At 42.8% G+C, this 25,074-nt stretch overlaps 1 protein-coding gene across 7 annotated transcripts in view; it reads left to right on the forward strand.

The window, feature by feature from the left end:
* Window positions 1-3,518: 3,518 nt before the first annotated feature.
* Window positions 3,519-25,074, forward strand: part of magi1b (membrane associated guanylate kinase, WW and PDZ domain containing 1b) — a 119,510-nt gene continuing 97,954 nt past the window's right edge. For 6 of the 7 annotated variants that reach the window (XM_079341261.1, XM_079341264.1, XM_079341262.1 and 3 more), the window contains exon 1: window positions 3,519-4,375. In XM_079341261.1, the coding sequence (XP_079197387.1) occupies window positions 4,078-4,375 (298 nt within the window). In that variant the 5' untranslated portion in view covers window positions 3,519-4,077. The remainder of the gene's footprint in view (window positions 4,376-25,074) is intronic. The other variant, XM_079341267.1, reaches the window with a different exon arrangement.

The raw sequence follows: 25,074 nt of genomic DNA on the forward strand, positions 1-25,074 counted from the left end.
TTAGAGAAAGATTGAATAACAGAGAGATAGAGAGAGAGAGTGGGTTAGAGAAGCAGCAAGCGCTTGCAAAAACGTTGACACGTCAGAGACTGGAGGATGGTTGGGGAGTGAATATGAAATTTTGGGCCCGTGGCTGTGTGTTTGCCTCTGTCGATCTAATTTGGGTGACACTGTGTGACAGGAAGCTGGCGGAGGAGCTGTGTGACCCCATCGCCAATTGGAGGTCACGATGGAAGTGACTGGCACATACATATTCAAAGATGCACAAAGAAGTACACACACACATCAACCCAAGTCTCCATCTTCAACCCAATCTACCCCTAACTTCTTAACAGCCCTCCAACCTTTTAAAGTGGAATTCAGACTATTCAGGTTTATTTCTGGTATTAATCCTTACATGGGGAATGAAGCATTTAATAACGTTTTTGACTATGGGAGTTAATGATTTGACAGAAATGTATAAAGTGTTAAAGACAAGACAAGCAGCCTACAGCTTGTAGTGTCTCTGCAGGGCAAAGCAGGTGTAATGTTTGCAATGTTCAATATCTTAGTGTAGCGTGTTAGCGCTCCACTTCCTTTACTTATTAATAAGCACTTAATATTAGCAGGCTGTATTGGAATGTCAGAGGCTCTGCAGGTTTTTATTCAAATACAATTCAAATTCTAACCTTATTATTGCACAACAGGAAGAGTAAACAGCTCACTTAAACTACAACGCTTCTGTGTCAAACAATTAGTTGTAAATATTATCAGCCTCAGAGGGGCACCAAAGGATAAATAAGAGAATCACAAAAGTCAGTCATATGCACCATCGGGGGCCAAGAACACCTTTCCAGTAATAAGATGATGTGATATCTCTGTGAATATATGAACAATTCAGCTTGCATGCTGTTGTTCATGAAAAAAGTCAGAGGATCTTCCAATTCAGATATTTATGCTATAACACCACCTCCAATATTTGATAAAGAGGAGAAGAAACAGAGAGATAAATATGGACACAGGTAATCAGACAGGTGAGACTACACAGGTGCAGACAATCAGGGCGATCAAGACGGGAGGGAAACACACAGAGGAGCGGCAATGAACACATGAGCAGAAATGCTCATATGTTCATCAAATCATCAAATCATGAAACACTGAGGACACAGAACTCAAGAATGTAACAAGACACACCAGAACAAGGAATGACTAAATAAAACAGGAAACATTATAGACTGAAGAAACACAAGGGAAGTACCATGATCAGAAATGACAAAGTAAGACAGGTAACACTAAACTATGAGACAGTAACACAGAGGGAAACAAGCAACACAATAGGGGAAAATGAGAACTAAAACAATGTGAAGAAATCTAAACTCTGAAATACAACAAAACAAGACAAAAGCACGGCACGTTCCTTGTTATCAGAGTTCACATTGATGGATGACTTCAACAGCTCTTTTGTATCTTGCACTATTTAATAACTTGCTTTTGGTTATTGCATTTTTCATATGATAGAAATGCTGTTTAGTTTAATGGGGCTCTGAGTGAAGATGTTCATCATTTAGAATGAATGGGGATGTGCTGTGTTTTAACTACTTTCTATATTGATGTTTATTGTTCATCAGTTGGCTGCCTCTCTTGGTGGAAACTGAAATGAACTGAACAAATTACATAAGCATTTCAGCACGATAACGGATGAACATGAGGAAAAGTTGTAAGTTTCAGCTTGAAAGTGCACTTACTATTTCCTGTCTCATCCAGGCCAATGGTTTTTACTCCCCTGAGACCCAGAGTGCTTTCACTGTTATTTTTAGGTTGGGAAAGCTCATCTGCTATTCCCTAGGTGTGAAGCCCAGCCCATCTGATCCCATCATGCAGTTGTATACATTCTTGCTGTCTCAGTGCATATCTAGCTTATTAATTATTTATATTCATATTGTCTTATTTTGATTATATCTATGATTAAAAAATACTACCGATAATTGATTTTATTTGTTATTCATTGTTTGACTAACACATCATTCATAGGTTTATACATGAAGAGTATGAAAGTATGACTCGGAGGTTATTGTAATGATGATAACAGGAGGACACTAATATGGTTGCCAAACAGAGATGTTGGTCAGAAATTTGTGAAATTGCTGGGGAAAAAAAGAGATGTATGCTTCTCTTTAAGTTTGATTTATAATGTGTGTTTGTGATGTAGGGATCTCATAAATTCTGTAGAAATGTCTGTGTCAAGCACAAACAATCATTTACACTGTAACACCCACTTAGGAGTGTTTGAGAGGAGGTTCCACCCATGCATGAAAACAAGGTGCACCACCTGTCCAACCTGAAATGTAGGAATCCTGACAGGCAGGATCACAGGTGTAACCACTGCAAGACGTCATTATCAAATTAACATCACAGTCAGAATCATCACATCAAGTCTGTTCATTTAACAGCTAGGCAGACCCCCACCACCACCCCCATAGTCTGACAATGTCCAAAACTTTAAAAAAAAAATCTTATTGAGTGAATTTTGATTAATACACTTTTAAGTATTTGATATAGCCAAGTCCTAAACCCAATGCGACCTATGTTTAATTTAGAAAGGCTAATGATGCTTTCTGCCCCGATCAACACGCATGCGCTCGTTATAATATTGCTGCCTTCATGTGCCCCTTGTAGACTCCGACTGCAGATTTTTTAAGAAAATTAAACCTTCAGCCCAAACAGGAGTAGTGCTAAATAAATTTAACTGATTACGTTTTTTGGACAAGATAAAATCACATGGGTTTGTGGCTAGAATATATTTTCAGTTGATTCATCTGAATGAACTTGAGGGACATTTGAAAGTTTGAGAAGTTAAACAATTCTATGCTATATTTTCTACTACTAACTAAATAGGCTAAACTTTATTCAGTAAAAAACATGTATCCCTGGAACATTGTTGGAGCTAAAAAAGCTACCAGGAGAGTTACGATTTCACTGTTGCAGACCTGCTCCCATAACTTTTTGCGTGGGATATTTATCTTCAAACGGTGTTACAGGGACCATATTTTCCTCTGTGGAGTGTATAGTTATGAACAGCCTATAACACAGAATCTTTACACTTCTCCAACTTTCACATTTCTCTACCAACACTACATATTGCACCTTTAAAATAAAAAAAAATACATGTCAATATTATTATTCTGTGTATGACAGATACAACATTATCTACTTTAAATAGGCCTAGGCCTATATATGACATGGATTCGCTTTACATCGAGGGATTCAAGTCAAGAATGAAAATAGATCACTTTATTCGTCACATTATTTTTTTCCCCTTCAATTTTATCTATGATAATAGGACTACCTTTCATGCAGTACTAAATATGTATATATAATATATGTATGTGGCCAGAAATAATTAGGTCTAGCCTAGATCGCACATCAAGCAATTATTTTAAATATAGCTACAATTCTCTTCTGTAATTGTTGTGTCCAATTCAATTTGTAACATAACAAATAGTTCAACTATTTGACCGTAAAAGTTTCCGATAGCACGTGAATGCAGCACGAACAGCAACACATTCCCAGCGCGAGAGCAGAGCCCAGAGTAGGAATGAGATTCAGTTAAGAGCACGAGCGCGTTGTACCTAGTTGAACAAGCCGAGGACGGTGACTTGAACCGATAAATTCAACCGCCGACTGAAAAAGGAGAAGTTCCCTTCAGGAAAATCACTCAATTGAGTTTCGAGGAACAGCTGAGAGGATTTAATTAATAAGTGGGCACGAGGCTTGAATGGGACCGTGGCATATGTAAAATGACATCGATTAAAGAGGATTAAACTGCAGGGATGTTGAGAGAATAATGAAGACAATATCCACATCGGAAGGAGTGACTTCAGGGCCAACAGGAATGGCTTGATTTGTCACCGCAGGAGAGCGGTGGGACAACTACTGTCAGAGGCGCTCATGTTCCTGTTGAAGAGGAAGAAAGTTTGCTGCGCTTTCCTTGGATTCAAATTTACTTTTTGAGCGGCAGAGCTGCTTTGACTTTTTTTTTTCCTCATCTCAGTGGCAGAGCCTTTTTTTTTTTTTGGTGTTGGCTTAGAACTGTCCACAATGTCCAAACCAGTGTTGAAGAAGAACCACTGGACCTCCAAAATAAACGAGTGCTCCGTCTCCAAGGATGCCCGCGGTGACTTGAACGTGTCGCTGCGCGGCGGGGCTGAGAATGGAGAGTTCGCCTACATTGGTCAAGTGAGCGAGGATCTGGTGGTTTACAAAACTGGACAATTAAATGATGGGGAGCTGCTGCTGGAAGTGGAGAATCTATCGATTTCGGGATTACCTTTGTACGACATACAGACGGTCATAAAGAACTGCAAAGGGGCCGTCAGGTTGAAAACTGTCAGACAAGGTAAGAGCTGAAATGGGCCAGTGGCACACACGAAACTCCCTTCTAACTTCTGTCTATTGAGCTTCATAAGTTTTCTTAATATTCACGAAAGTTATTTTTTCTCGAGCCGATTTTTACATCGATATTGAAGGAGGTACATAGGCCATTTCGGCTTAGGCTACATCACATATATGCAGCAACTATTAGGATAAAACAAACATAAATATATTTTGGGCTGAGCTACATGTGTGTCTCTGTTTGAGATTTGCTGTAACCAACACTTAAAATTAGAAAATGATTTATGCCATGCACAATGTTTGTTCATGAAAAAGCAGACTTGGTGCCAAACTTCAGGGAGTCGTGACGTCGTGGAGAGACGTGAAAATTAGCTGTATTTTTTAATGGGGTTTGGCTTCCAGATTTAACAAGAGGAATGACCACCTGTCAGGTGTAGGGAAACCCCACAGGGTCAGGCATCCTGTTTATTCAGCTTCTTCTTTGTTCTGTTTAATGGTTCTTTAAAGTAACTTAAATGTTTAAAAGCTTTTCCACATAATTTAATAACAATACCCAAAGATGCTTTGACAAAAAAAACAAAAAAAACAAAACAACCAATACACAAAACAAGATTGATCAATGTAAGTGGGAAGGAAGGGAGTTTGTGATTGTTCATAATAACCACACAGATGTGCTTGTCCCATGATTTCAGCTTAAAAGGAGAGACTTACTTTCAAGCTGATCCTCAAATTTAAGCAAACATTTGCAAATGGCAATTCTGAATTAATTTAGAAGTTTAACAAAACAAGACAAACAAGCAAATCAAAGTGCTCACACAGGCCACCCATATAGCACGTATAGCTTGAAATGGGATCACCAGGACAGCTAACATAAGCCTGCACATCAGCCCAGTGTGGCTGGTCTGGCTCGCTCTGGTCAGCTTGACTCAGCAGTGCCATGCTGTTTGACACTGAGCCTCTGTGACAGGCTCCCAGCGTGGAGAAGCAGAGCGCTGAAGGGATGCTCAGAGCCAGCTCGGGCCACACTGACTTCATGTAGAGACAGACAAAAGAACAGCAAGTCTTCAAGGACAATTTCACATATTTATAACCTGCGAATGCTGGCAGCTATATTGGCAAGGCCCGTTCAGAAGTGGCAGCAGGCTTTTTAAAGGCTGCTACATTATGCACAAATTAACATCAGAATATAGCCGCAGTACACATTATGTGCCACTGCATTTTGTTAAGGAGAGGAATAAGTCACTTTGGCACTCATGAGGATGAAATCATTATTTTTACCTTGTATACAGTCTCTAAACAAAGTCAGCCCTTGAAGAGATTGGGGAACTGGTGATGTATGATCGAGGACAAAAACTGTAAACCAGATATTTATATTTTCAGCTTGAGGTAAAGGACACAATGGTCCAGCTGTGACAAGAACCAGACGTATACCTGAGGACAAGCTTCCACCGTGGTTTGATTTGTTTACACTGGGGCTGAGGCATCACACGCTCTGAAGTGAACGCACCAACATGTACTACACGGATATCACTGATTGCTTCCTGTTTGATCACTCTAAGTAAAGTGACGCTGTAGGGTTAGGTGACGCTGTAGGGTTAGGTGTTTTTTTTTAAGGTGTTCTAAGCGAGCACAGATATGAGTGTGAAGACAAATAGAAAACTGAAGTGTAAAGACTCAGCACACAGGTGTTTCCACCCGTTGTCTAATTAGACCTTTAAAGAAGTGGAAGAAATGGGCGGGGCCCTTTCTGGTTATGGTGTGATGTCACAAACCAATGAGGCATTTTCATCTGCGGAGATTTAACCAAACAATGACAAACCCAAATTAGGTGAGGGGAGGGGAGGGGACGGGGGGGGGGCTAGATATTGTTAAGAGTGAGGTTGGTGTAACCTTTCACTCATGTGGTGTTGAACACATCAAGTGAAATGAGTTTCCAAGTTGGAAAAAACAGCTCGGGAAAGAATAAGGGGCCCGACTCGCAGAGTTTGTCATCACATTGGGGGGCCAAATGATGTTTTGTGAAAGTTAGAATAATTTTGTTATTAATTCACGCATTGCACGTCAGCTTTTGTTTTTACAGAATTATAAATAGTAACAGTGAAATTCCACAAATCTTGAACGCCCACATTGTTTTGTTTTTTTTTGTTATTGTTGCAACACTTTGACCTTCTGAACAGAAAACACGTGAACACACTAAAGTTGGAGGAACGACTTCCCAACTTGGAAACTGGGACTGTCCGAGGAGCACGTGAACGCAGCATTAGGCCTATTAGCTGCCAAAATGCAGCGAAAAGAGAGAAGAAGAAGTCTCTCAGTTTGAGTCTTTAAAACGTTCCCACAGTCCTGAGACGCGGTTCTATCAGGAGGAATCACCAGGAAACACCTGTGTGGATTAAACACAGCGTGTGTGTAAGGGCCGGACTTCCTCCTCAAAGGATCCATCATAATGTTCTTAAGTACAACATTCAGAAATAAGTGTGATTTCATCATGCATCACTGTGATTTTTCAGAGTATCATGTGTTTTTTAAATTGTCAGAGAAAGATGAAACACTGCTTTAGTGCAGGGATCTCAATGTGTGCATGTATTCTTGGTCTTTGCCTGTAGAGGTGTGTGCTGTCTTGACATTCATGCCTGAAACCCTTTTTAGTAGTAGAGCTTGTAAACAGGAACAGGAAGCGCTCCAGCCACGACACGTTTCCTTCATTCTAATAGTTTTGAGGTCTCATCAGTGTGTGTTAAAATCCAGTTCATGTAACATCTGCCGCTGTTGATTGTGCAGCCTCCAACTCTTGTTGCAGTTTGTAATGTCTTTAGACAATAGCAGGAAACTTAACTCACTTTGAACCAATCAGAAGTCTCGGAGCGAGCTGCTCTCCTAGCTTTTTTTTTTTTTTTTTCTTCTTCTTCTTCTTCTCTCACTAGGATCCATCTGGGGATGTCGGGTGTCACCGCCATACAACGTCACATGATCAGATTCCATTTCAAGTTTTTAATAATTCACACTGTCTGGGAATTTCCTGTCCCTAATCAGCCTTAATTGGGAAAATATGCTTGGCAACAAGGGCCATCTGTAAAATCAGAGTGACCTAATTCTACCCAGAGCCTGTGCCATTTTCTCACTTTAATCAAGTGCGGCGAGGTAAGGCTGTCTTAGCACGCTCGTATTCACAAAGGATATGCTGCTGTTTAATAAGACGTGTTGATATGTGTCAGGTCAGGACCTTCAGCACTCTATTCAGACCTGTTAGCACACACACACGCACACACACACACACACACACACACACACACACACACACTCACACACACACACACACACACACACACACACACACACACACACACACACACACACACACACACACACACACACACACACACACACACACACACACACAGGGGCTTTTCTACTCTGAGCTGATAAGAGGCTCCAACCAGTCCTGCTGCAGAGATTGTAGTGTTTGCTTTGGGTATCGGTGTAAAAGTAAAACACGCACACATACACACACATATATTCACAGTAGGGCACACACCCTGCCCTGCTGGGGGCGACTAAGCCACGATAAGTCCACTCCACTGTGTATCGATCGAGCAGAGGCTGTGGGAAAATAACTGGATTATGTAATTAGAGCTATTACATCCGAACGCAGACATGCACCCTCGCTCTTTACCCTTTTAAACACGCAGCTACTGACCCGCTGCTAATGCACTTCAATAATCAGACAGAAGTGTGCCGGAAAATAACAAAGCCAATATGCCATGTTTGCTAACGTAAACGTGGATAATAAGACTGGACAATCTGATGAAGTGCAGAACTTCTTTGTTGGATTAACTTCATAAAAGGGGCGATCACTATAATTCTGTGGTCATGGAGAGCATGTACAAACACAGCATGTTGAACAGAGAGGATTCAGATTGAGAGCAGATTAGTGTTTTTATAAAATCATGTGCGTGTACTCTCTTTTCATGGTTGATTGTTTTTGTCTGTGTTGCAGGTAAAGGCTCTAAGTAAAGTGACGCTGTAGGGTTAGGTTTTTTCCCCTAAGGTGTTGTAATCGAGCACAGATATGTGTGAATGTTCGTCTGGGTGTTTTGTAGATATATGAAAAATGGTATGTTGGACCTACATTTCCAGGTTTCCCCTGGCAGGAGGTGTGCAGGCTCGCCTGGGTGAACTCACACACGCGCACAGACACACACACACGCACACACACACACAGAAATCTGAGTCCTCTACAATGTTAAACCAATAGTTGGCTCAGTCAGACCAATCAGGAATTGAGAAACTACCGCTTTAGAGGAGTGCAGTTCTTTCCAAGCTGCATTATAGGACCACGCTGGTGTGATGAACTACGCCTTGCTTGCTATAAATTTCTGGAAGCAGAAAATATTCTCCCTTTCATTAGGCCGTGCTAACTGGAGCCCTCCTGCTTGAATTTACAACACATTGTTATACTGCATAAGCTCTGAACCCTTTGTGCACTTTGTGTGTGTGTGTTTCTGGCAGGGATTGCATATGGAAGTGTTTATTTCCTTTCTCTCAGCAGGAAGTTGGACACCCCTCCTCGCCCTAAAACCGTCCCTCCACCTTTGTGTTCTCTGACAGCGGTGGGACGACTTCACTTCCTCCCTCGCAGCCCGGCTTTAGGAAAGATCTTCTGGCTTCAATTTCAGGCTGTGTGTTTATATCTAAGCGAGCGTATGTGTAAATATGGGAGCAATGAAGTTAGGCCAGATAGAAGTCACATGTGCACAGAATGAGCATCTTCCCTCCGACTTTGATCTGAATTTGTGTTTGTGCGTGTCGGTGCTCGGCTTAAGCCTTGCATTTAAATACATTGGAGGGACACTCGGTTACCAACTAAATAGACCATGAAAAGCCGTGCCACTAATGCAGCGCTTTCTGTAATCCCACTAAAGAGCTACACGTGCACGTGTGAGCGGCCTCTCCTCTTGTTTGAGGAAAGAATTGTCTTTCTTTTTTTCCCCCCCAATTAGCTCAAACGTAGGGTGTTGTGTTGAGCGTGAATGGGAATTGGTCACACTTGGCACTGGCAGTTACACACTCTGTCAGAGGGAGAGAAAGGCCATCTCATTTATGGTGCTTAGTTTAGCTGAGTTGGGGAAGCAGCTCTAAGCAGGTCCCTTTGCTTTCCTTTTGAAGAATGCTCCGTGCAGCGTCTTCAGATTGTAAATGTGCGAGCTAGAGAGGTGAGTGTTGGTGTAATGTGTTTTCAAACACGCTCAGGAAAATGACCCAAAAGCTTCACGACAAGAGAAGCATTGTTTAAGATCTTTTAACACGAGTTAAAGATGCTGTTTATGTTATTGACGATGCATGATTCTATCATTACCATTTCCAATGATCCAAATCTAAGCGTACGCATGCACGGGTAAAAGCAGCTGCTGACGCTCCAAAGAAATCTGTCAACGCTCTCCTTTCTCTGCGGTCAGTTTTTCGAGGATTTGTGCAGCAGAGTCGTCTCACCGCGCTTTCCTTCTTTCCATAGTGTCGAACCGTAAAATGCTGAGCTCCTTACGAGTGTCAGGACACACGGGAAAGTGAAAGCCGTGAGCTTAACTTCAGGCTGCTTCGGTTTAGTGCCTTAGGTAGCTGTTAACCTAGCAATCGTGTGGGATGAGTTGACAAATCTGCTCAAAAGGCCCACACTTATTCCCATACTGTCAATCTGACTGCTCCGTTAGCATAATCCCCCCCCCCCACGGCGGGGATGTACCATGATGCTCAACTCCAGGGACAATAAACGATCTCAGAACAGATGATTATCTTCATCAGGGTTTTCATTGCAGATTTAGAAAATGTTCATGTTTCAGATGTCTACAAACATTTTCTGTCCTGATTTATAGTGTGTAAGTTCAATGGAATGGATCCACCCATATCTTAAGAATTCATTGCACTGATTGGTCAACGTGGTAGCTTTGCACTTAAACACCTCTGAGCTTTAACATGAAGCTCTGATGATGACTGACTGACTGCCTTCATGTCTTATGGCATGTTGTGTGTTCATATTTTCTGCATTGCTGACATTTTATCAATCCTTTTTGTTGAACATTCATCAGCTTCAACTCCAGCATGCTCAGTCAGTCTAAGAGGCCGTTCCTTGAAATGTAGGAAGAAGACAGGAATGTCCAAACAGACAGGTATGAATGCCCATAATGGAATGGAGCACTGAGATCGAACACACACTTAACACTTATCCATACTGTGACACATCGCATCATTCTTACACTGATTGCAAGGTATAAAAAAAATAAATAAAAAAAACCATCACTTCCTCCCTCTCCAGTTATTTGCTTGCTGGGAATTAATGGAGCAGTCTCTGCTGTGTCTACATCAGCTAGTCTCGACCTCACAAGGAAAATTTGCCAGACGGCTGGCAGAAAAGATTCTGAGTAAAAGTCAGTGAAAAACGTGGCTGTTTTGCTTTCAAACATTCAGCTCACCCTGGAAATGTCCTAAACATGTTCAGGCGCTTTGTGCATGTGTGACAAAAGCTTTTTTTTTTTTTTGGGTGCATTATTTTAGTTTAAGTCACAGCAGTGGGGTGGAGTTGAACGATGCAAAGTCAGTAGCTCAATGCTGAGATTGCAGATGTAGATAACATATCAGCTTTTACAATGTTCGTGCATAGGCAGTTCTGGCCTCTCCAGTTTGTAGTCAGAATCGGGATCACATGCATGCAGCGAATGAAAGTGGTGTGTGCGTGCATGTATGTGCTCTGGTTTGGTGCCAGACAGGCTGAAATGGCCGAGTCTTTCTGTCGGCTCCGCTGCTGTAAAACTCAGTGGCTCTGCCTGCAGCAGGCATGACAAGGAAGCAAAATGATGGAATTGGTAGTGGCTGCTGTGGGCATCATTAATATAGCTCAGACCACCAGACCCAACAGCAAGAGGATGTGCCTCAAAAAAGACAAAATGCTGCCAGACATTTTTAAAGTTGAAGATTTCAGAACAAAGAAACCTGCTAAGTGTGGTACATTTTTAACTCCCTCTCATGTTTCAGTAATGGAGTGTTGCTGCACATTTGAGTTTGTTAGACACGAGATAGTGAAAAGACACACAAAAGAAGAGCTTCTTTACAGTTGTTACAGCTTATCTTCAACTTTTGATCCAGATATGATTGTGTCCATACTTTCTCTACGGCTCCTCACGACAAAGGCCTTCCATTTTCTTTACCTTTTAATTACGTCGTCGTCGAGACCTTCGGCTCTGTTTACACAAATCCCATTAAGGTAAAGTCTTTGGGAAGCTTAGACATGCTCATTCATGTGCGCGCACAGACAAAACAACAGAGTGTTTACAGCTTTAGAGAATGGTCTAGCCCTGATTAAGAGGATCTGCGTGTTGCCCTGTGGCAGTGAGTGCACAAACTCCTGTGGTCCTTCTGTGGTGGCAGCACACAACAATGCTTCGCTGAACCACTCCGCCTCATTCCTCCTCCTCCTCCTCATCTGTCCTCGCACTATTGATCCTGCCCGTTCTCTTTATCTCTCCCCTCACAAGTCTGCGCCTATTCTCTCAACACTCATTGTCCTCTGAATATGAAAACAGTGACCGCTCTTATTAAGGAGCAGCTCCCCCCCTCTCTTCCTGCTTAAGCCTCCTAAAGAAAAGAAGTGCAACAGGTCACTTAACAGCAGTTATGGATGACAGTCTGTGGCATTAAAGAATGCTCGATGTGGGTGGTGGGAGCTGAAGAGGGGAGAGTGGCGGGGATTCGGGGTAAGACAAATCATCTGATAAAGTGTGTGTTGAAGTACTTGTGGATGAAATATTGTCCTCTCACTTTTGTGAAGCTCTATTTTTAAACGAAAATAAGATTGTTCATTCCCTTTTCTTTAAGTTTTCTTTGGGCCTTTTTTTTCCTTTCATAAAGACCGGACATCTGAAGAGAGAGAGGAAACGTTGGGAGGAAAGAGGAAGGGAGGACATGCAGCAAAGGGCTGAGGTCGGGTTCGAACCCCTGGCCGCTGTGACCGGGACTACAACTTGTGTACATGGGATGTGTGACATAACCACTGTAGGATATGGATGCTCCCTTTCATTTCATAAACTAAATCTGATATACTTTGAGGGCCAAGAAGCTCAATCGCTTGATTAAGTAAATAATCAATTAACCTAGCGACACACTCTTAATCTCACACCTTACAAAAAGTGAATCTTAATATTAAAAACATTTAACTTGAATTCTCAGTCATGGAGACGTTACCATACATTCATCAATAAAAAAAAGAAATAAAAAGAACTGTTTTCAAACTTGACTTTTGAAAAGAAAGTGCCGAGTCCTGCAAGATAAGAGGAAAAACTATCCAACGTGCTTCTTCGTTGTTCCACAGTGACAAAACGATACGATACGAGGTGAACACACAAAAGTGAAAGAGTGTGTTCTGAGTTGAACTGGCACGACTGATGTCTTCCTCTCTAACAGTTTTCAGCTTGTTTCTCCCGAATCTAAAAAGAATCAAAACCTTTTTTATTTCCATTCATTTGATTTAAGTGTCAGTTCACCCCAGGGTCGCTCACAGTGTCAGCTTAATGTCTGACTGCTGTGATGCCCAGCCCTCCATCCAGCCAGTAAAACACACTCGTGTGCATTTCTTTTTGACATCTAATAGTGTTTGTCTTCGTGATGTCAGTATTTCTTCATACATTATTTAAACAGTTAAAAGTCACAGGGAGAATGCACTTTCATAACAGTTCTGTAATGTGCCAGATCAGCCGCCAGTCAGACGTTTGTCAATGTAGTTATAGGGCTAACAAACATTAGCATTAACAATAAGTTATTAACATGTGACAACAAGTATTCCTTTACCCTGACAAAGTGGCAGAGACACGTTGAGCTCTGTGCTGTCACTGAAATGACTTGATGAATAATGTTTCTGTAGAAGGTGAGTTCTCTGTCCCTGTACATTTCCCATCTGGAAAGATCCGCCTGCATGATGTTTGGCAGCTTTGATTGTGAAAGCAGCGTGTCCTGTGGTTAGCTGGAACCCGTCCTGCACCAAGTGTCTTCCATAATCTTCTATACTGACAGGAGGGATATGGCTGTGTGTCATCAGAAGCTTTGCAGGTGGCCTCTCGGTGCTGATGGGTGCTCAGTGATGACAGCTATAAGGGCTGAGTGACACTATCTGATGTCCCCGTGTCAGACTGTGCGTCAGCTGTGTCTGTGTGTCCCCAGAAGCTGTGCATTGGCTGCAGGATTTCATCACCGCAGGCCTCTGTACCTCTCACATTTACACTCAGTGTTTGTAGCTTTAATGCCTCTTCAAAAGCAGTGTGGAGTGTTTCCCTCAAACTGTTCTGGATCAGGTGAAAAGTGAAAGCCAAGTTAGCCTCAAATCAGCTCTTTGTCTTTAAAGTTAAAAACGTGTCTAACTTTGAGTACATTGCTTTTACCGCTCTTAAAAATGTGAGCCCCAAATTTATTTTTATTTTTTTTTTATACCACAAAAACATTTTTGACGGACTAAAAAAAACACATTGTTCGCATGGCCGATCCAAGTGTATTTCTATGTACCCGGCCTGTGAAAGCTGCTTCGATTGTCTTGGTAGGACAATGGCGGCGCTGCCTGTCCTCTGTATTTGTCTGATAATGGAACATATAAAGGCCAGTAAGCTAAAGGTCAGCACACCTACAATAGACGCTCTTTGTCCTCATTTTCTCTGACAGAAGCAGTCCAACCTCTCGTCAGTCACTGTACACGCTTCACTTAAGCGGCGCCGCGAGGCGAACGTGCCAGCCCACTGATAGAATCTTAATTAGACAAGCAGAGACTAATTAGCAAAGACAGGAAAAAGGATTGAGTCTTAATTAAGAGGTCACCGGTGTCCATCTTCTGTCTTCACCGTTGGCACCCAGCTCAGCTGTTTGCGTCCCGCCTCTTTAAGCGAAGAAGCCTGTTTACGTGAAAACTTCTTTCGAGACGCCACTCGCCCCACCTTGACCGTCCGTTCTCTCCCTGCACTGAGTTCCTTCCTTCAGAAGATCAACACAGCCGGCTCTGAAAGTTTAAGCGAGCGGTCCACATTCGTCTTTAAGTGCACATGATGAGGATTATTCTCCTCCTTTTTAGATGATATTATACAGCTTCATCTCTACAGCAGATAATTCATCACACCGTTCACATAAAGTTACAACAACGCACGCTGTTTGAATGGGAGTCACTTTGACATGACAGGGACTTGTGCTGTACACCACATAACAGCCACTTTGATAATGTAGTCGTTCAACACCTGACACACTCATTTACCAATCGGCCTGCAGCAGAGACGCCTCATCCAGCCCGTGTTATTTTGTCACGACTTCTTGTATTCGGGGATAAAAAAAAGGTTTGAAGGTTCATTTTATGATGCCTGATGCGTCTACTTTCTTCATTCATCTCTGATCGTATATAGACTTTAAACCAGCACATGTGTATGTGTGTCACTGATTTCCGTTGCTTCCTCACGGTGCAGTGAACAAATGGTGCGAGGCAGACACGCTTTGGCTTTAAACTGAAGTTTTAATATTTAAAGAAGGAACACCCGTTTCTCACATAAATGTTGTTCAGCTCTAAAGCCAGCCAGCTTCTCTTGACTTTGTAGCTGTAATGAAAGTGAACACAGACGCCTCACACAAATAAAAAAAATCCACATTTTACATGCTGCTGCTCGTTCAGAGAGACCGTACTATTAAAGTAGGGCGGCTGAGTGTGCCTAGTCTGAAATCACATTGTAGTCTCCACAGCGTTAACCTGCTGTATGACCGCCGATTGATTGATCAGAAAACAGAAAATGAGTGTGCGTGCAGTGTGTGTAAGGAAACACTGATAAAGGCCTGTGGACCACGTGCCCCTGTGACGAGCCTGATCTGGATCCGGTATAGGGCTGGTGCCATACAGCTGGATTATGACTTGACACAGACCCTCCTTGTCATCATGCCTGTGTTTTGAGTTTGTCTAAATGACTGCTCAGCTGCTCATTGACTCACTGTTGCTGCTCTGGAACTGCTTGTTTCAACTAAGGAAGATCTCCAAACTTAGAAACATGGTTTCGCAGAATGATTTGGAGCTCATTATCCATGCCTTTGTGTCTTCACGTTTAGACTATTGCAATAGTTTGTTTTCTTGTCTGAACAAGAAAGAGCTCTCTAGACTGCAATTAGTTCAAAATTCTGCAGCAAGAATTCTGACCCGCACAAATAGGAGGACCCACATATCCCCTGTTCTGAAAGACCTTCACTGGCTGCCAGTGTCCTTTAGTTTCAGGTTTAAAATCCTGGTTCTGGCCTTCAGAGCCCTACATGGTCAGGCTCCCTCTTACCTTAGTGAGTTGATCGCTGAGGTCTATGGATCAGAACCTGATGAAGGTCCCTCGAGCTCATTTTCACACTAGAGGTGACCGGTCTTTCCAGGTCGTTGCTCCGAGCCTCTGGAATGAACTTCCATCATCCTTGCGCTCAATTGATTCAGTTGACACTTTCAAGAGTCAACTGAAAACGTTTTTATTTGTCCAGGCTTTTAATTAGTCTCTTTTAGGGCTGCTATGATCTTTGTGCTGTCTGTATATTGCTTGTGATGTTTTAACCCTGTTTGTGAAGCACTTTGTGGCCCCTGCCTGCGAAAAGTGCTATATAAATAAATTTTACTTACTTACTTACTTACTCTTATTATTGGAGGCTTTGTGAGGCCGAGCTTTACCACACACGGCGGGCTGTTCATGCTGGTTGCGAGGCTTTCATGGGGGCATCATGTGATCTCTCTCTCTTTTTTTTTTTTCTTTTTTTTTTAAAGCTGTGTGTCGGGTCAAACGAGCAGGACTGTGTGGGCTGAGCGTGAATTCCATTTGCCACCGAGTAGTGCCCGGCTCGTCACTTTACATTCACACAAAGACTCGTGTTCATAATAATCCACGATTCCCTGCTCACGATGCTCTTAGGGTAGACATGTAAGCCGTCTAATGCATGCAGATATACTTTCGGTGATATTGTCTTGTTCATTTGCTCTGTCTCCCCCCCCCCCCAAAAAAAAAAATAAAAAAAATAAAACACACACACACACACACACACACCACTGCTTCGGTGCACCATGTACCATTCAGGAATGCTCTGTTTACATAGCTGCAGCCGGCCTAGATCCCTATTTTGCTCTCTCAGGTGTCTGCTGTGCGTCACTGACCGTTCTTTAATAGGTCTCAGTCTGGTTCACACTTCTGCTACACCAAGCTTCAGATTTCTCGCAGGATACAATTCAGACTCTCTGAGTGCATGGGGCAAAGTTTAAGCCGATCATTGAAATAATCTGGACTATTACTGCAGTGTACTCAAGGTTGTTAGAGTTGAAAGCATTCAGTTTTTCACCTGGTCAATACTTTGACTTTCACAGCTTTATAATGAATCATCTGAAGGTGCCACGGATGAGGTTGCACACACTGTGACTTGTATTCCTGCTGAAAAGCCGATCAAATTAAACTCTGCAAATGAGCCCTAACAGATTTCATCTACCTGCTTGTGCCATCGCATCAGCGTACCGCAATCTTTTTAAAAGCAATATGCAACGTCAGCAACGCCAGCAACGCCTCTGAAGATGAGCTCTCTCTCTCTCTCTCTCTCTCTCTCTTTCTTTCAGACCCTCCCTCAACATGAAACGACAGTTCCTTTACAGGTGATTTATACCGCCAATCTATTCACAAATTGAGAACCCCACTATTTGTTAAAAACTCATTGTTGCAAATATGCAGAAGATAGCTGGCGAGCACGTCCCTCCACGACCCCAGCTTGAACGGGCTCCAGAGCTCATAAATTAGACAAGAAATCTAATTTCCCTGTGGGGCTCTTGGGATATGAGCGCTCACAGACACACTGTTTCTTTCCGGGGGTGTGCTTGACTTCCATTCCTCTTGATGTAAACGGGCTGATAAGCAGTCATTTGGATCTGGATTGTGTTCTTGTTGTTTGCTGAGCCACTGTGGACAAGTGTTACTCTCTTGTTGTTGCTGTTGTTTTTTTTGTTGTTGTTTTTTTTGCACATGACAGTTGTCACCTCCACACAGGCGCAGAGATGCTGTTTTCTGTCACTTGTGTATTACAAGTGTCTATGGACTCTTGAGGGTCACTGAAAGCACGACACACTTTGAACAATGTTATCAGAGAAAACAGCTGGAAAAGCGGAGCGGGAATGACTGTGATAAGGAGAGTCATTTTCAGCACTGTCATGTATTACTGAGCTCTGCTGCTGAGGGCTTGTCTCCCTTTAAGGGAGACTTTTTTTTTTTATTGTTCAGCTATTTCTTTGATGCATTTTCACTGACTCGGCCTCTCTGTCGCTTCCTTTCTGATTTCCTCAATTCCTTGTGTCGCCTTTGTCCACCGTTCTCTTTGTTTCTGTGGGTACGGAGTGGAGTTTGGGACACTATGAGGACACGCCGAGCAGCCTGACAAGCCTCAGTGTTATGAAAGGTTTGGCAAGGGGTGTGTTTAGTTTCCAACGTTCGCGTACAAACGAGCCATTAAGATGCTTGTTGATAGAACCCGGTGACGGTGCTCATCAGAAACCTGACTCATTCCTTCCTCATGGTAACGTTTAAAAAGTGATGTAAGAGATTTGTTTACTTTATTATTCAACCTCTTCTTCCTGACCATGAAACCACAGACGGTCCCTTTTTTTTTTTATCCTTCCAATGGATCTGCTCAGCACATTTAAAGGCACAGTACCTTAATCATGCTGCTGAAAGTGAAATTCAGCTACTACTGTAAAGTTGGCAGTAGAAAGAAGAATGAAAACTCTTCTTCTGAGGTGTAACATTAATAATAACTTTTTTAAAAAGCACCTTTAAAAGAAAAAAAAAAGCACCAGTAGAACAGCTCATAAGAACCCAAACAACACCAGAAGAACAAAAACAATACTGTGCAGTACATGTGGAGGTAGGAAGAGGGTCGTTGTAGGCATATCTGACACCCGCAGTTGGCAGGACTCTGCTTCCGAGTGGTTGCCTTAGTTGCTTCCTCTTGTGTCCCATCAGTGCAGTTCATTCATTGGACACTGTGTCGTTGTGAACTTCCCAACTGTTTCTGGAAGATTCCTGAAGTCCTACATTTTCCTCCTGATCTTTAAAAGGAAGTTGAAACAAATCTCTGACCTATATGAGGACTCCACCCTGTGCTTCAAGCTGATCTGTGTTTATCTGTCTGCACCGGATCCACTGGCCCCGTTGGTAGGAATGGTTGGAATCCTATAGAGCCAGTCGGGGCTGTTTTGCTGTTTATCATCACAACGGCTCTGACAAAAGCAGAAGAACTTGCCAGTGTCACACATTCTTCATGTGTCGCTTACAACACAAGTGGAACACGGAGAGGTTTCAGGCTTCTTTTACAGGCAAAAGAGCTAAATGATTTAAACTGTAAAGGAGGCAGTACTGAACACGTAGGTGTGTATTGTGTATTTAAAGTTACACAAGACTTTACTGCTTGATTGGGATGCAATTTGTTAGCAATTAATGCTCAATTATCAATTGTTAATGAGCTGATGATCATATGGTGAGTCACCAGAAAGACAGCAGTTCATCATTAAACTACCTTCTGTTCCAGTGTGCTTGTGTGTGTGTGTGCGTGTGTGTGCATGCGTGTGTGTGTGTGTGTGTGTGTGCGTGTGTGCGTGTGTGTGTGTGTGTGTGTGTGTGTGTGTGTACTTGTGAGAGGACAGCAGAACTGATCCAGTCAGACAGGTTGGGGTGAAACTGCAGCATACCTTTCGCTGCACCTGTCAGCAGATGCACTGGGCGGTGCTGTGTGGCAGATTGCATCATGAGGGCGGCGGTGGTAGCTCAGCAAACAACCCTGCTTCTACTGCACCTTTGTTTCCTCTCTGGACAAATGCAAAATCCTCAGGGGCCATGCAAACCTTTTGATATTTGAATTGTTCTCACCGGGTTCAGAGTGTCGGGGGTGCGTCCCAGCAGCATTCACGCTGGATGGCACTGGAAAAGTCTTTACCCCCAGTTTAATACCGCACTTGAGTGCTCTCTTTCTTCTTTTAGCTCTTATCCGTCGAACATGTTCATCTGCAGAGTGTAAACATGACGTCTGAGGTGATTGGTGTCAGCTGACCTTTGGGTTGTCAAGGCAAGCGAGTCTTTAATTCCAGAGGCGCTGGTCATCCCTAGGGATGGGCTGTGACACACACACACACACACACACACACACACACACACACACACACACACACACACACACACACACACACACACACACACACACACACACACACACACACACACACACACACACACACACACACACACACACACACACACACACACACACACACACACACACACAGTTGAAAGGCGGTAGATAAACAGTGGTGGGGAGAGGAGGAGTAGCTCTCAGTCTCATGATGTTGCAGGCAGATAACGTTGTTTAGCTGTCTGAGTATGGACAGACCACATTCCTGCCGTCTCTCTGCACAGACAGCGAGCTTCAGCTGCACTCTTGTACACCACTGGAACTGAGTGGGCTTATTGTTAGCTTGGACGCTAATTTCATCAGACATTCTGATAGCTGCTTTATCATGTATAATAAAAGCACAAATGCACAAAAGCAGATTTTTCTCAAAAAATGTATTTTATATATGTTTTAGTTTTTAGACTCTTTTTTAAAAATAACTGAACAAGTCATCTTGTTTTCCAAACAATGAATAAGTTATTCACACAACAATCACGTTTACTCAATACAAACACATGCTAATGCAGCTCTCAATTCAAATGAGGTGGAATCAAAGTTGTACGACAGTGTGCTGTTTCATTAAAGGCATTTATGAGTCCGTCCTTGGAGTCCTCTCAGCTGCAAACAAGGAATATGTATGGCTTCAACAGAACGTCTTTTTGAAAGGAATTCATCTCCTTTTTTTTTTTACTCCTGCAAACGTAACTGGCAGGCTTGCCCTCAAAGATAAGCTATAGGCTAGCTGCTCTTCTGTTCCAGCATGTACTAATCCACGGCATGCAGAGGAGAGTGGGCTAAGGGATTACTTTAACAACGTCTATAAGAATAACTTACTTTAGACACTATACATGTGGGACCATTTTTTTTGTCGCCTTTTAGCAGTGAGGTAACCTCTGAAGCTAACACTCAGAACTGCACAGGCGGTTCTTTCATGTGTGTGGGGGAGATGGAAGTGGTTCTGAGTTAGCTGCTGAAGGAGCAGCAGATCAGTGTTTCCACAGGATGATGGTCGCTGGGAAGGCAGTCAGATTTTGAATGCACTTTTAAACAAATGATGTCATAGCTTCGCTCCACATAGTGAAATGAGAGCGGAGGAAAAATGTGTCTTTGTTCTCTTACGACCGTGTGTGTGTGTGTGTGTGTGTGTGTGTGTGTGTGTGTGTGTGTGTGTGTGTGTGTGTGTGTGGCAACTGTACTCTGGCATAACTGCTTGTGTGTGGTCTAAAAACAGCTCTGTACTGCTGCCCAAATAATTGTGCGCCAAAAGGCACACACAAGGTCATAAAAGAGACTTTGTTACGCCGCTCTAAACATAGCCCGGCTCTTTATTTTGAAACCATTTAACATGAGTGATTGTGTCTGTGTTGTATGTGAGTCAGCATTGAATCTGTATAAAACCACTGTGTGCAACAAAAAACACACAAAAAAAAAAGAAGTTAACTAGGTTACCTTTGTGTCACGCTGTGGCTGCAGTGTTGTCATTCTAGGAATGTAACTACACACACTACAGTGATAAGGAAGCACAGAGCTGTCCGCTCAGATGAGACCCAGTACGTGTGGGGGGAATCGCCTCCCAAACTGTGATCCTGGCTTAACCTCTGCTCATTCTTTTTGGCAGCTAGAAGGCACACACACACACACACACATTGACTCTGCTACACATCCATTCCATCTGCCTGACATTCAGATGAAGTAGAGCAGACTCGGCTCGATCTGAGTTTTTTTTTTTTTTACCTGCTCATCTGGTCCGTTTGTCTTGTTTCTTTCTGCCCCGCTATCTTTCAGCTGCACAGAAAGGTATTTCAGCCTGTAGTAGCGACAGTGGAGAGCTGGCTGATGATCACAGCTCAGGTAAACTATAGAGCCATCACTCACTTTATAAAACTAACAACGATCTTCATTATAAACTGCTTAAATGGAGCCAGCTCCAGCCACTGATGGAGCTTTACTGAACTTCAACTGCATGTGACTAAAGGTTGATGTTTAGAAGCCTCTGACTCTTGATGTTTTGTTGAAACTGCAAACGGGCATTCGCCGACGTTGACATGTAGATTTCAGTTTTCGTCACCACTGATTCAGCTGTGGTCACGTCAGCATGAGTGAGTACATTAAAATGTCTTTTCCATTTGAGGCTGAATAGATTCTGAGAGCAGGTGAAGCCTCATCCTTGAGTTATTGTATAAGAAACGAGACAAAGAAAGGATCCGTCATGGTTCACAACCACAAAGGGGGGAAAAAAAGAGAGATTACCTCATTCGCTCTCATTAGCATGTTAGCACACACCCATCTTAATGTCATTTCTCTCTCTGGGGATCTCTCTCCCGCCTTTACTGATTGAGCAGAATGCATCGTGGGGTCATAAAATCTGGGCGTGAGCACTTTCTTACAACGGCCGTGGTTCGACTTGACACGACGTGATGGAGCCGCAGGAGCCCCGAGGACAAAAACAAACTGGTGGGGCTTTTCCAACAGCCGAGCCCCCTTTTCCTATCCTCCCCCGAGACTCATCCCAGCGTTCAAACTGAAATCAATCCTCTTCCCTGTCGCTCTGCACTCCTCCTCCTTAACTCCCTCATTCTCTCCCTCATTTCAGTCACCTCCTCCTGTCCTCCATCTTTCTCATCTAGCCCATATTGCCAGGAATCCAATTACATCACACGAGTGTAAGCCCAGTCTAATTCCACTGCTGTTCTCTGGCTTCAGTCCTGCCCTCCTTCGAACCCTCTCTTGCTCAGTTCTTCAGTTTACCCTCCCCCTGTGGGAGCGATATATCCCTCACTCCCTGGGTATTTTTTCCCCCAGGGTGTCACTCTGTCCTGGGCCAGTGTCACCTCTGGGTGCCCGGCTTTCTTTGCTTTCCCACACTAAACACTGTCTGTGTTGACACTGTTCCAGTGGTGCCGTCACGTTTTCCTGACACACAGCAGGTGAACCAAGGTCAAGCACATCGCCACACAGAGCAGAGGCCATGCATGGATGAGTGTGTACTAGTTGACTGAATTTGGATGTTTATTTAACGATTTTACTTTACAAATGTTCAGAGAGTCCTGATGGCTTACTTACCACCTAACTCGCATATTTTGGACCGTGAGAAGAAAATGACGTATGCACTTTACAACATGTATACTCCCATTGATAGTTTGATTCCATGACACAAGAATTGAAAATAAATAAACTCTACTTAAATTTTAGAAAAGCAACAGACATTGTGTTGGTTTTATTTGACAGCAGCATTGTTAGAGAAAGTCAGCATGATTAATATTTCATTTTGATGTCTGTGTGTGTGTGTTTGTCAAACAGTGCTTGCTGAATCATTAAGCTGTCGGGATCCTCCAACAGAAGGCGATAGATATTACCTCCATATTTCATGTCAGGGTGAATAGACATGCCCTGTCGCTCCCGCTGTCTCATCAGCTCAGAGTGGACGCTGCCAGTACTCAGCAGCCGCAAATCCATTTCATCAAATCCTGTTTCTGAGTGAGCTGTGTGACTGTTGGTTTATCAACACTTGGCTCACAATTACAGCACGCTTTTCAAATTAAAGTGCGCTGTGTGTCGTTTCTAAATGCCAAAAACAAGAGTATTAAGACCAAAACAAACAGATCTGATATAGTGTTATTTTTATATTCAGATTTAAACGATGTCTTGTTGGACATGTTATTTCATTCATTCAGGGGGCAAAGCTAAAGTTAAACACTCCAACAGAATATAAGAAGCCATCAGAGGAAGGCTGTGCTGCAGGCTGTTACTCAGGCTGTTCTTTCTAAATACAATGCTGTCATATTTCTAAATTGGATTTGCATCATTGGCTTCAGTGAAGGCCGACTTTCGATGCTCTCTTTCATGTGGGGAAATCTTCTCAGTCAATTGAGGTACTTGTTATTGAATGACTTGAATACGTCACGTTTCTTACATTTAAGGCTTGAGTTTCACTTTCTTCCAGCACGCTGGAGAGGGTTAAGTCCATGTAAATCACTCTTTATGGCAGTGTAAACACAGGGGGGGGGGGGGGGGGGGGGAGTATTTCTTCACCAGCAGTGGCTGCAGGGGATGAGAACACAAACGCTGCAGGTGTGTTCTGCTGCTAGCAGCTATCGGTGGTGGATGCAGGGAGGCTACAGAGGTTTTGGGAGACTTGGCTGCTCTCTCACAGCTTAATGTTTGCTTTTTTTTTTTTTTAAACTGCAGTCTTCAATCCAAACTGACACATAAGACTTCACTTGATGAGAATGAACAGACTCAACGTTTACTGTACGCAGCTCGTTGGTAAATAAGGCTCCATGCAACTGTTGCAAACACTTGAACTTCCTATCCATCTGCAAACGATCAAATTGGTTCAACTTTTAACATTTCCCACTTCTAGTGCTTTATTTATTTAACCATACACATTGAGCTGAATGCAAGAAGATCATGCCCTGTTTTACTCCACTGATAGAAACCTCAATCGGATCAAACATCCCAGGTATACAACACACACACTGCAGAGGTTGTGTGTGTGTGACGGATATGCTCCATGCTCAACTGTGTCCGATGTGTGTGCTCGTCTGTAATCGTGACGGCCTCCCGCTGCTCGAAGAGGAGTGCAAGCACACTCAAACAAATCCTCCTTTCTCGTCTGCTCTTTTTAACCAATCCAAAACTTAAGTCCTCCAAGTTGAGAAGGAGATGTTAACTTTTGAAATAATGACTTTTTTTTGTTGTTGTAAGAAATAAAACCTGTACTTCCCCTTTTATCAACCTTTTTTTCAGTTATGTATTATTCATCACAATGCTGAAATTAATGTCAATTATTGTTAAGTAATTCCACTTTTTTTTCTTGAATCAAATCCTTAAGCACTTTACACCAAGCAACAAAAATCTTCTTCAGAGGTCACATATTACTCTCTTTGTCAACAAGTTTAGAAGCAGAATTTACATTTCACTTATTAAAAACAGCAGAAATCCAGTATATGCTCTGAAAATAACTTTTCAAATCATGGCTGTCTAAAAATGAACCAACACCCGAGTATGGCCAGCCGGCTCGCCCCCCTGCATGGGAAGGTCGTTAAATTGCAGGATTAGAGAAAATAATAATAACATCACTGCATATTGAAATGTTACATAATGCATTTTTAGATCATGGTGATTTGGTGTGAATTTACATGCAATGTGATTTTATATTCATTGTAAATTAGCATGCTTACATAACAATGCAGCTGGAGTTGTTTCGGTTTCCTGCTGGTGCTTAAGGGCGACATCTACTGGATCAAAAACGTGCATGTTCTCCCTTTTAAATAATTCTCAGCGCTCTCCAAAACATGTCGGTGACGTTTCTCGCCAAAGATCCACTCTGATCCTGTTTTTGATCATGCCTATAATCTCCTTTATTTCAGAGCAGGCTGTTTCTGTTTCTATCTTTAAGTCAGGTGACTGTGTTGACCACGCCCCTAGAAGGCTTTGGATGGCTTGTGTGTGTGTGTCACACCATGTCAACCCGTT

The sequence above is a fragment of the Symphodus melops genome, assembly GCF_947650265.1.
Source record: "Symphodus melops genome assembly, chromosome: 4".
Lineage (NCBI taxonomy): Eukaryota > Metazoa > Chordata > Actinopteri > Labriformes > Labridae > Symphodus > Symphodus melops.